This window comes from Hemiscyllium ocellatum, chromosome 9 (genome assembly GCF_020745735.1).
Source record: "Hemiscyllium ocellatum isolate sHemOce1 chromosome 9, sHemOce1.pat.X.cur, whole genome shotgun sequence".
Taxonomy (NCBI): domain Eukaryota; kingdom Metazoa; phylum Chordata; class Chondrichthyes; order Orectolobiformes; family Hemiscylliidae; genus Hemiscyllium; species Hemiscyllium ocellatum.
This window is the reverse complement of record NC_083409.1, coordinates 96,675,453-96,688,318: the sequence shown is the minus strand read 5'-3', so window position 1 is coordinate 96,688,318 and position 12,866 is coordinate 96,675,453. Positions and strand designations below refer to the sequence as shown.

General features: G+C 40.7%; 1 protein-coding gene across 2 annotated transcripts in view; it reads left to right on the top strand.

The window, feature by feature from the left end:
- mtf2 (metal response element binding transcription factor 2) overlaps window positions 1-12,866 on the top strand; it is a 52,079-nt gene that overhangs the window by 16,691 nt on the left and 22,522 nt on the right. For both annotated transcript variants that reach the window (XM_060830594.1, XM_060830593.1), the window contains exons 4-7: window positions 7,884-7,979; window positions 8,065-8,165; window positions 9,072-9,220; window positions 12,494-12,589. In XM_060830594.1, the coding sequence (XP_060686577.1) occupies window positions 7,884-7,979; window positions 8,065-8,165; window positions 9,072-9,220; window positions 12,494-12,589 (442 nt within the window). The remainder of the gene's footprint in view (window positions 1-7,883; window positions 7,980-8,064; window positions 8,166-9,071; window positions 9,221-12,493; window positions 12,590-12,866) is intronic.

Here is a 12,866-nt window from a genome sequence, read left to right as displayed (position 1 = left end):
GGCCAGGTGCTGGCAGGTGGGACTAGATGGGGTCGGGATATCTGGTTGGTGTGGATGGGTTGGACCGAAGAATCTGTTTTGTTGCTGTATGTCTCTATGACTCTATAACTCTGTGGCCAATTGGATACTGTCTTAGGCCACTCCCATCTCTATTGTATGGAAGGCTCATTCTGTAAACTTGTATTGTATTCTATGTTGTTTTGTATTCTAATTTCTCTGACAGTTCTGTGCATAATAAACTCTGTTCCTCCATATTTGGTATTTGATGCAATGTTGTGCTTGAGTTTCTCATGGTCTAACAAAGCAACACTGGTCAAGGTGGTATAGGTATTAAGTGCAGGAAATTTGGATTATGTGGATGTTGAAGAGAAGGAGGGAAAAGAATTCAATAAAGGTTGCCATGTCATGTCCACACGTATATTTTAGTAAGCACACCAGATAACAATCAGTCATGATAGAATTATTGTCAGTGCCTTCATGTCTATTATTGAGAGTAACAAGCTAATTTCAGTGCCCCAATTCTGTCTTATGTAGCCAATACTATTTTGTAGTTTAAAAAAAAATTATAAAATTTCTGAACTATTTGGTTTGAATAGTGAATATGAAGGGGGAGCTTTAATCTTTGCACAAGTTATGTGCTTCCTACAGGAAGCAAAATATATGGATTTTCAGGTAAGCACAGGAAACACAGTCTAAATTCAGCTTACCTGAAAATCCATATATTTTGGTATCAACATTACACTTTTTGTGTTAATCAGTAATTATCTCATCAATTTGCATTTATTTAAACTTGCCAGTTATCAGCCATAGAATGTAGTCAGAAATGGAAGATGTATTGGGCTAATGAAGCTGTTTAAATGATGACATTGAACTATAAAAAGTCTTATTTAGGAAGTTCAAAACCCTTATCATATTTGGCACCTATTGCCAGCTGGTTACAGTTGTCTTATTGCAAAACAACTAAAGTTATTGTAGTTTAAAATCCTTGAGATGATCTTGATGGGAATGCTGGGAATTGAGCCAGTCTTAAATCCCTGCAGCCAATATCATCTTCATGCTGTTGGGTCAGAAGTTCTTGCAATCAGGAACAGTAGTACAGTCATAAACTGGTTAAATGCTGAACAAAAGTGCGGTTGCGGGGGGTGTAATACTTTTGGTCCATGTTGCATTTCTACATTTGAGTTACCAATTTTAATCATGTGAAGTACATTGTTATATAAACACTTAATACTTATTCATACCTTTCTGTGGCAATTGAGAGTGCTGATGGTAACCTTGATATCATTGAGTCCAAAGAAGACTTTGGCTCAACCCTCGACACGATTCTTATCAGCATCCCTAAAGAATATCAATATTATTGTCCTTGGGAACTCCAGTGCCAGAGTTGGCAACTCTGGAAAGGGACTGTCAGAAAGAGAAGAGTTAGGAATTGCAATTCCAGTAGAGCTGTCATGCTTTCCAGTGTGTGGAACACCAGCTGGTGTTCTGCCAAAAAGGCAAGTTGATGATCTCTTGAAAACATCCACAATCAAAGCACTGGCTTTGATTGATGTCATTGTTTAACTCCGAGACCAAAAGCAATTACCAGTAGCTCCTCTGTGACTATCACATCCCACCAGAAGCAGCTGATGGTGAAACAGTTAAGAAAAGAAGTTAAATGTTGAGCAGCTTTAATAGCAAAACAAGCTGTAGATGAATTTCCAACACATTCTTCATCAATATCTCTTTAAAAAGTTAATTTTAATGAAGTAAAGGAAATCAACCGAGAACTGAATACAGGCATCATTTCATGCAACAAAGAAATCATTGGTTACAAGACCCAGAAGCACCAAGGACTTGGTCAGTGAGAAGACTGCACCATCTAAGACATCCTTAATAAGTGGAACGTTCTTTGCCTGGTAAAATGACATCACCAGCAAGGCAAAGAGGAGACCGTGGGCGGTACGGTGGCACAGTGGTTAGCACTGCTGTCTCACAGCGCCAGAGACCTGGGTTCAATTCCCGCCTCAGGTGACTGACTGTGTGGAGTTTGCATGTGGACTTGTTGGGCCGAAGGGCCTGTTTCCACACTGTAAGTAATCTAATATGTAATCTAATATATAAAAAACTCATCAAATAGCAAAGGTGGAGTTACCAGGAAGAACTGGGGAATCAAGAATCAATGATGGATTCGGAAAGTTGAGGAACTGCAACTCCTTCTCGACAAGCAGGGCAATTGGGGCTGTGTTAGGGCCACCAAAGCAATGTATGCCCCTACTTCATTGGTCTCACATCGGTGCAGTCTCTCCCTTCTGAGAGACTGAAAAAACTAGCCTTCTGTTTAGCGAACACTTCACAGAATTCCTAAGTGCAATGCAATTATTGATGAGGAAGTCATTGAAGGAACACCACCTCACCTCCCATATCACCCATCAAAGGTGACCTTAGACTGCCACTTAGTTTGGAAGAATTTGAAGCCCACATTAAACCATGAATTGAAAAGCTGCAGAAGTGGATATAATTCTAACAGCGATTTTCAAACTTGGAGAAGGCACTACACATCATCTCCATCAACAATTCCTGAAAACCTGGGAAAGAGGAGAAATCCCTGCTGATCTCAGGGATGCTACCATCACCCTGATCTTACAGAAGTGGCTGTCCAGAGAAATCCATCAAATCCTGTCTCTCCTCCATGACAGACAGTTGGTGACAGTCGTCATCGCTGGTATTATGACACGATCCTTTTGAGGTCAAGATGAGTCAACCAAGATGACATGTCATGACTCCCATTTTGTTCACCGCCATCCTCCCTGTGCAGAACAACTGTCCATATGCTGAGTAATTGTTTACAGAATGGATGGAGAACTTTCTAATCTCAAATTGTTGGAATCTAAGAAGAAATCAACACTGACATTGTTCATGGAATATCTGTACAGAGGAACCTTGATCAACTGAATGAGATGAGTAAACACCATTTCGTTTGGATAATTGGTTATTCGGTTAATTGATTTTCTTTGGGGATCGGAGTTTTCTGTGAAGTCTGCTCCCTGTTCAGACTAGGCTAAAGCACACTGCATGCGTGCCCCTGTCCCCAACCATGTCTGCTGCTGCCTGACCCCTGCCCCCAAAATCCCGCCTGCCTGCCCCTTCCACCCCCACCCATCGTCCATGCCCTGGCTGACCCCTTCCAATGGCAGCCAGACTGTACACCAACAGTAAGACTACTGCTGCCTTTATAGGGTAAGTTTCCAAATAGAACCCACGCACCCCGCACCCCACACGCACTTACCTTTTTACTGCAACTTTTTGACAAGTTCCATATTTGCCCTTACAGGACAATGTTGGAGAGAGTATCTGGGAAGGGTTTAGGGTATACACTTGTGTAGAACTCCAGGGAAAGTGTAGGGGGAGAGAAGTCCGTCATTTGGAGACTGTGCCTGGACTGTTCTCGGCAACATCTTTGAGCCAAGTTTGTTTTTAATCATTGTACCTGCAAACAAAAAACATGATCAGGGTTGAAACAGCTCTTTGACATTCTGTTTCTATCGGGACCTCGATCTCCTTCAGATAATCCGATATTCGGATAATTGATATTCGGATAATTGAGGTTCCTCTATGTATGGATGACCGTCAACTCCATTCTTTCTGAACAGAATCTGCCAGTCTCGCTTAGTTGGAAGTTTACCAAAGAGTAGGTCTCAGCCTTATCCCCAATAAGACTCAAGTCCTTTATCAATCCATCCCAAGGCAAGTTCTTGTCTCTCTCCATTACCTGAGAAATCCTCCCACATGGGGAACATTTTCCCGACTTGGGAAGCCACTCTACATCTAAGGCTGACAAAGTCTAGAGACCCAACACTGCATCAAATCTGCAAGCCCCACATTTGGTTGCTGAAGGATGAGAATCTTGACCAACTGTGAATTCAGTGCTGATACCAAGATCTTTGGGTCTTGGGCAGTTGTTCTTCCAAAACTGAAACTACACACAGTCTCATCTTATGTCCCTGGTGAGGTAACATCAATGTTGTTTGAGTTGGTGTCTCAATAGTTCAGATGACAGTCGCACTAACATCTGGGTCCTTGATAAAGCCAATAGTAGCAGCATCAAGGCCGTGATCATCCAAAACTAACTCTGCTGGGTCAGCAACATGCTTAGAATGCCCGAGTTCCAAATGCTAATGCAGATCTTCTTTGCCGAGCTCAAGGATGTCACTAGAATGAAAGGGCGACCAAAGACTACTGAAAAGCTTCACTCAAGAAATGCAACATAAACATAAATGGCTTGAAGGCTCAAAGGAAACTGCCTTGGAAGAAATTCCTATATGAAGAGAACAGAAATTCTTTCAGAATGCCTGTTAGCAAGAGGAAGCATGGAAAAAGCACCTGAGAAAAGAATGCCAGTGATCTTGAGGCCGAGGACCAAATCAACCTCCTGGAAACACCAAACAAATGTGTGGTTGGAGATGTGGCACTGGGTTTGGGCTCATCAGCCGTACAAGGATCCACAGAAGCTGGACTAGTGAGAAATTACCTAGATTTTCTTAACAAGTGGTTGCCAACAATGACTTATTCATAGGAAGGAGAGACAAAAGCATAAACAGAACTATCATGGTGACTCTTGTGTGTTTTCTTCTTCCACTGTCCCTGACAGTGGGTGGGTCAGCATGAGATGCTTTTCATGCAGAGCAATGCAGACTTGATGACCACAAATGGCCTCTAACTGCCTTTTAGGGATTCTATGATTCTCTTCTGTTCTCATTGGATAAATGTATCTGTTATTCTGTATGATAGTGGACTTTTATTCACTTGTGGAGTGTTGGCGTTGTAGCTTAGCTGTCATCCTGCTCCCCCGCCCCAGTCTAAACAAAACGCTCAGACACGGTATAGGTTTATCTCCTTCATCTTTGTTCTGGGCCCTGAAGGGAGAGATAACGATCGCCCATGTACACAGAAACATGAGTTCATGATCTTCTCTGGAACAGCAGTTTCTCAATGAACTCTGGTTATTTGACAGGTAGGAACATCCAGATAAGGCAACATACGTATTAATTGGGTGACCATTACAATCAACGAGTATCAATAGCAGAGACCAAGCCCTTTACTGTTATACAATGAATGTTCTTAACTTCGTTAACTGAATTCATACAGTGGATACTTTTCAGCTTGTTAACCTATTACCTTTGTCTCCAGCACCCCATTGTTAACTGTAAGTTATTATCTGATCTGAGTCATGCTCAGCTGCACTTGTTTCACAAAAATCAGAACTTGACGCTTTCCTTGCCTGCTTATACCCTATACACATTCTCACAGCCAACATTTATTGACCCCTAGTTTCTGTGAGAGGTAGGTGGCGAGCTGCCTTGAATCTCTGCAGTCTATGTACTCTAGGTGTACCCAGTGTTGTTGAGGAGGGAATTTGAGGATTTCGACCCACCTTCAGTGAATGCACAGTGGTATATTTCCAAGTCAGAACGGTGAGTCGTTTGGTGGGGAATTTGCAGGTGGTGATGGTTTTGATAACCAACAAGCACCTCCTGAAGCAGGTTATTCCCTTTTGAAATTTGGGATTCTTGTAATTCTGACCTGATGGTTGTAAGAGAAAAAGCCTTGATAACATGTCTCTTTTTAGCAAAACTCAAGCTCTGTGTAACCAAGCAACTAGATCATAGAATCATCGACTCCCTACAGTGTAAAAGCAGACCATTTGGTTTGTGTCCTGACCCTCCAAAGAGCATCCCATCCAGACTCATCCTGCTGTCCTATCCCTACACTCCTGCATTTCTGATGGGCAATCTACCTAACCCCCACATCTTTGGACTGTGGGAGGAAACTGGAACACCCGGAGAAAAGGGAGAATGTCTGTGTGGAGTTTGCACAGTCGCCTGGGGCTGGAAACAAACTCTCATCCCTGGTGCTGAGAGGCCAATGTTTTCAGTAAGTTACTGATGGCAAAAGGTAGAGTCATAGAGATATACAGCATGGAAACAAATATTTTGGTCCAACTCGTCCATGCTGACAAGGTATCCTTTTTAAATTAGTCCCATTTGCCAGCATTTAACTCATATCCTTCTTGAATCGTTCCTATTCATATACACATCCAGATGTATTTAAATGTTGTAATTGTAACAGCCTCCTCCACTTCTTCTGGCAGCACATTCATTACAAGCACCATCCTCTGTGGAAAAAGTTGCCCCATGGGTCCTTTTTTAAATATTTCTCCTCTCACATTAAGCCCTCTACTTTTGGGGAAGGCAATGGTATTATTGTTACACTGCTAATCTAGGGACCCAGGTTCAAATCCCGCCACGACAGATGGTGGAATTTGAATTCAATAAAAATCTGGAATTAAGAGTCTGGTGATGACTGTGAATCTATTGTTGATTGTCAGGGGAAAAAAAAAACCATCTGGCTTACTAATAACCTTTTGGGAAGGAAGCTGCTGTCCTTACTCAGTGGGTCTACACGTGACTCCAGACTCTCAACAATATGGTTGACTCTTAGCTGCTGTCTGGGCAATTAGGGATGGGCAATAAATGCTGTCCTGGCCAGAGATGCTCTCATCTTGTGAATGAATAAAATAAAAAAAAATCCCTCACCCTGGGAAAAAGGCCATGTCTATTTACCCTAGCCATGAACCTCAGATTTTATAAATCTCAATAAGGTCACCCCTCAGCCTCTGGTGCTCCAGGGGAAATAGTGCCACCCTATTCAGCCTCTCCCTGTAGCTCAATCCTCCAACCCTGGCAACATCATTGTAAATCTTTTCTGAACCCTTTCACGACGTCCTTCCTGTAGGAGGGAGACCAGAAGTGTATGCAGTACTCCAAAAGTAGCCGAACCAATGAACTGTTCAACTGCAACACGATCTTCTAATTCCTATGGTCAGTGTGTTGATCAATAAAGGCAAGCATGCCAAATGCCGTCTTCACTATCCTATCTACCTGTGATTCCACTTTCAAGGAACTGTGAACCTGCACTCCAAGATCTCTGTTCAGCGACACTTCCCAGGATCTTACCATTGTGTGTAGAAGTCCTACCCTGACTTGCCTTTCCAAAATGCAGCACCTTGCATTTATCTGAATTAAACTCCACCTGCCATTCCTTGCCTCATTGACCCATCTGATCAGGTTCCTGTTGTACTCTGATAATCTTCTCTGTCCATTATACCTTCAATTTTGATATTATCTTACTAACTATACCTCCTATGTTCAATCCAAATCATTTACATAAATGAGAAAAAGCAGTTGACCCAACACTGATCCTTGTGGCACACGATTGCTCACAGGCCTCCAGTCTGAAAGGCAACTCTCCATCACCACCTTCTGTCTTCTACCTTTGACCCAGTTCTGTATCCAAATGGCTAGTTCTCCCTGTATTCTGTGCATCTAATCTTGTGAAGCAAATATTTAAATTTGGTTTTTACTTCTAATTTAATTTGATTGTGTCAGCGTCCAATTATTTGAGAGCTCAAATCACAAAAGACAGTTGAAGTCGATTTACTATAAAAAATTTTAAAAGTAAAATTGGCAGCACGGTGGCACAGTGGTTAGCACTGCTGCCTCACAGAGCCAGAGACCCGGGTTCAATTCTCGCCTCGGGCAACTGTCAGTATGGAGTTTGTACATTCTCCCCATATCCGCATGGGTTTCCTCCGGGTGTTCCGGTTTCCTCCCACAGTCCAAAAATGTGCAGGTTAGGTGAATTGGCCATGCTAAATTACCCATAGTGTTAGGTGAAGGGGTAAATGTAGGGGAATGGGTCTGGGTGGGTTGCTCTTCGGAGGGTCGGTTTGGACTTGTTGGGCCGAAGGGCCTGTTTCCACACTAAGTAATCTAATCTTGACATTGTGAACATAGTGTTTGCAATATGTGCTCGTGAAATATGTTTTGTGCATTTAACCCCAGGAGCTAGTGGAAGTGGAGAGATGGTTTGCACAATATGCCAAGAGGAATACTCTGAAGTACCCAATGAAATGGTTATTTGTGACAAATGTGGACAAGGTAAATTAAAATTTGAAAATAACTTTTGATATATTTTCATGAACTTTTAAACAATGAAGTATTACACTGCTATTTTTATCAATAGGTTATCATCAAAAATGTCACATGCCTAACATAGATTCCAGTGTGATTGCATCAGATGCCAAGTGGCTGTGTCGCCAATGTGTCTTTGCTACTACGACAAAGGTATGGTATGATGACGAGAATTGTATTTCTTTTCTGACAAACGATAAAATGGAACCAATGAAGTAAATTACAATAAATTCCCAAGTACTAGGAACTGATGTAGAGAAATAGATTTTGAAAGGATAAAAAGTGCAAAAGTTTTATTTACAATAAAACATAATAAATACTACCAGAAGTAGTCCATTCAGCCCCGGAGCCTGCTCAACCATTGACTAAGATCATAGTTGATTTATCTTTTGAATATCACATCTCTATCTATTCCTGTTAACGTTTGACTCCCCTGCCTCATAAGAATTGGTCTAACTCCAATTTAAAAATATTTAAGAACCCTGCTACTACTACTTTCTGAGGCAGACTGTTCCAAAATTGCACAATGCTTTTGAGAAAAGAATTCTTATCTTGGTGCTAAAAAAGCAACTCCTAATTTTAAGTGTCTCCTAGTTCTGCACTTAGCCACAAGAAGAAACATCCTTTTCACGTCTGCACGGTCAAGAGCATTTAGGATCTTTTCAACTTCAATCACTTTGTTCTTCCCCTTACAAGGACCAGTGAAATCAAGCCCAGTCTGTCCATTTTATCTTCATAAGAGGTCACTCAATTCAGACATTAATCTAGGAACTCTTTTGATCCACCTTCAACACATTGACATCTTAGTTTAGATAAGGGGAGACCAAAACTTTGTGCAGTATTTGAGATGAAGTCTCACTAGCTGTGTAACTAAAGCACAATATCCGTGCCTTTCTGCTCAATTATTTGTCATAAAGGATAACATTCCTGGAGTCGCTTTTGGTGCTGTAACTGTGTACTGTTATATTGTGACTCATGGAATATAACACGTAGGTCTTCTTAGGTAGTCCGTTATATAATGAAACATTTTGCAGCTACAGATTTTGTTTTACATTGTAGAGGGGTGGCGCTCTTAAGAAGGGACCGAATGCTAAAGCTCTGCAAGTCATGAAGCAGACGTTGCCATACCAGTTGGAGGACCTTCAGTGGGATGTAGGCCACAAAACAAATCATGAACAGTGTTACTGTTACTGTGGAGGCCCTGGAGAGTAAGTGAAATATATTGTGATTCAGCTATTGCTTAATTAGGCTTTGTGGTCATTGGGGAAAATTGTAAAAGTGTCTTTTGACTGCCTTGTATGAAGGATAGCCTTTGAGTGGAAACAAGAATGATTACTAGTTAAAATATATGCTGCAAGATGCTGTACATTAGTAAAAGACATTTTTCATACTACAATGGTGACTACTTCAAGAATAATCCATTCACTATAGGATACTTTAAGCTGCCTGGTGGTTATAGGCTACATAAATTCCACCTTTCTTCCTTTGTCTAAGAATCCATTGTAATTGATAGGATCTGACCGTTAATAGTACTGAGTTTCATTTCAGGGTCAGAATCAAACGTTGCCATTCATTTCACTAGGGAATGGCTGTAAATGTTATCACTTGGTGTCCTGTTCTCACACACGCATGCTGAGGCAAATATTCTTAGTTGCCTTACAGCATCCTGTTATCACTTGGCGAGCCCAGATGTCCCTGTCTTCTGCGTCCTTGAGCTTCCCCCCTTTTCTGAGCCTTCCTGCCTGTCTATTTTCTAGTGCAGTAAATGTGTTCTATAATTGATATTTTAGTCTAAATATTTAAAGACAAGTTTTAAGGCTATAGACTTTCTTAATAAGATACCAAAAATATGCCCGCAATAGTCTTCAAGTACTGCCTGGTGATTTTGCCTTTCATTCTGAGATGACAGTTTAAATGTTTTCTTAATATATGGCAATCAGCGTCAGAAAGACACCAATTTCAACAGTGCAGATTGATCTTTCAGCCTTGTCATGTGGTAGAGTTCAGTTTGAGCTGAATGAAGGCTGAAAATCCATTTTCTTTTAAAGCATTAGATTGTGGCTGTACCTGGAGCCAAGTGGGAAGAGCCTCCTCCATCATCTGTCCTTCCAGGTTTCATTAGTAAGGAAGGCTGGCTGATTTGTCAATGTTCAGAATCTCCATAAACCTATCATTCCCAAGTATCACGTTATCAATGTAGTAACCAATTATATCCAAACTTCATAGAACTTCTTGAATTAGCAAATAGTTCATTCATGGGAACTATCCAATGATTTGCTGTATGTGCGCATTGGGAAAACTGAAAGGAATTAAAATTATATAAGGGTAATAGGTTCAAATCCATAGAATGCTCAAATCGCTTTATAAATGCAGTACATTTATATTTGTAGTGAAGCTGAATACCTACTTAGTCTTATGAGGTGGAATACACTTTTTTCAGCTTTGTAGATCTGTTTGCTTTTGTGGTGTCAGTGTGGTAATGGATGCCTCCCTACATTGATTGAATGCAATAAATTGCATTTTTTTCCAGCTCTCAGAACATCCCCTCAATTAATAACTGAGTGGAGTTGTGCATGAAACTTGTGCAATTATTAACCTAAAAATGTGTTGCTGGAAAAGAGCAGCAGGTCAGGCATCATCAAAGGAGCAGGAGAATCGACGTTTTGGGCATAAGCCGAAGGGCTTGTGCCCGAAACGTCGATTCTCCTCCTACTTTGATGCTCCCTAACCTGCTGCGCTTTTCCAGCAACACATTTTTAAGCTCTGATCTCCAGCATCTGCAGTCCTCACTTTTTCTCCCAATTATTAACCGAGAGATTCAGGTAATGTTCTGGGGACCTGGGTTCAAATCCAGTCATGGCAGATGATGGAACTTGAATTCAAAATTCAAAAAATCTGGAATTAAGAGTCTAATGATGACCACAAGTCCATTGTCAATTGTCGGGAAAACCCGTCTGGTTCACTAACATCCTTTAGGGAAGATAACTGCCATCCTGCTCTGCCCTATATGTGACTCCAGACCAAACTAATGTGGTTGCCTCTTAACTGCCCTCTGGGCAATTGGGATGGGCAATAAATGGCTAGCGATGCCCTCATCTCATGAATGAACAAAAAAAGCATTTCATCAATTGTTGATTTTTTTTAACATATTGAGCCAAGAAACCTGGGAATTATTAATTTTAAATATTGTGGTATGTTTTTCACATGCTGCTGTTAGTTTTTCATTTAACAAGTGCAACACAATTCAGGTTGACACATTAGGATGCTCAAGTCCTGGAGTGAGGTTTGAATGGAAGACTGAACTCCAGCTGTGAACCATAATGTCTTCTAAACTAATGCTGTGGCCTTTATGAAGAAAGGTGCTAAAACAGGTTGTTGTGATAGCCTAGTGGATGAAAGCATTGCTGCAATATTAGGCTAGTACATAAGCAGGTTGGTAGGCCCAGTCTTTGGTTTGTGCTCACTTAGTTCGGTTCAAGGAAATGTTGTAGAATGGAGACGTGCAGAGGAAAATGTTGCTCATGATTTAGAGATTAGGCCACATGGGGTGGCAGTAAGGTCACCATCATCCCAGAGGATCATGCTCCCTCATCAGTGTGAGAGGGACAACTCAAGGTCTTTTAACCGAAGAGTCATCATGCCTCTAGCAACAGACGAGGTTGAGAAGGTGGGACCTTCATGATTACCTTAGCCACTACGGGAATTGAAATTCTGCTGTTGGCATCACTGTGCATCACAAATCAGCTGTTCAGCAACTGAACTAACTCACCCCCAAATTGATATGAATTCTCTCTTTATAGTCAGCAATTTGACAATTTAATTTCACTGTTTGAATTAACCACTGCTGGTATTTGTGAAATTCATGCACTGCATTAAGTGATTGAGGGGGAACAACGAAGATTAGTAGTTGGTGAGGTACAGTGTATGAAGGAAACAACAATGTAATATATAGTTGAAATAAAAGCAGTGCAAGAAAATCTCAGGTCTGGCAGGATCTGTGGAGAGGGAAAGTTAATGTTTCATGTCAAGTTACTCTTTGGAACTCTCTAGTGTGTGGTTAATCTTTTTTAACCTATAATTCAGCAGAGATAATTTGCTGTACTCAAAATATCAACTTGGTGGTTCTTCATGAATTGAATTTGGTTACGTTCCTACAGCCTGGAATATTTAAGGATTATCTATAGGCTACAATGTCTTTTGTCTTTTGAGAGGGAAGACTATCATAACCATATAACAACAAATAGGAATTTAGTAGCTACATATTCTCATTTAATCTATTAAACCAGCGAGAAACGTTTTCTCATGGGCATTTTATATAAATAATCCAAAATGTTCTTAAAACTCCTTTCTCAATTGCAATTATACTGTGACAGTGGTCAACTCTTGAAACCTTATTACATATTCATTTTAATAAAAGATAAGTCAACTTTTACTATTCTTAACAGATGTTTAATTGTATATTTTTGCTTTATTTTTGTTAGCTGGTACCTAAAAATGCTGCAGTGCTGGAGGTGTAAACAGTGGTTTCATGAAGCCTGTATACAATGCTTACAGAAGCCAATGCTTTATGGAGACAGGTGATGTTAAATATTAATGTTTAAAGCATGTCTGTGATTTTTGGTTAAATTGAATGTATTTCCATAATATTATAGTACCTTCATATCTATGTCTGACTATATGTTGACTAGCTCACTAAAGTAAATGTTGCATTAACTCATTGCTGACAAGGAGTTAACCGAACAAGTAGTCTTTTGGTGATACAGTTGTTGGATTTCACTTTAAAAGCAGCTAAGTGATTCAGCTGCTTTAGGTGAGAAAGTGTACACCATGGTGCTTTGAGAAGTTCTCTCATTG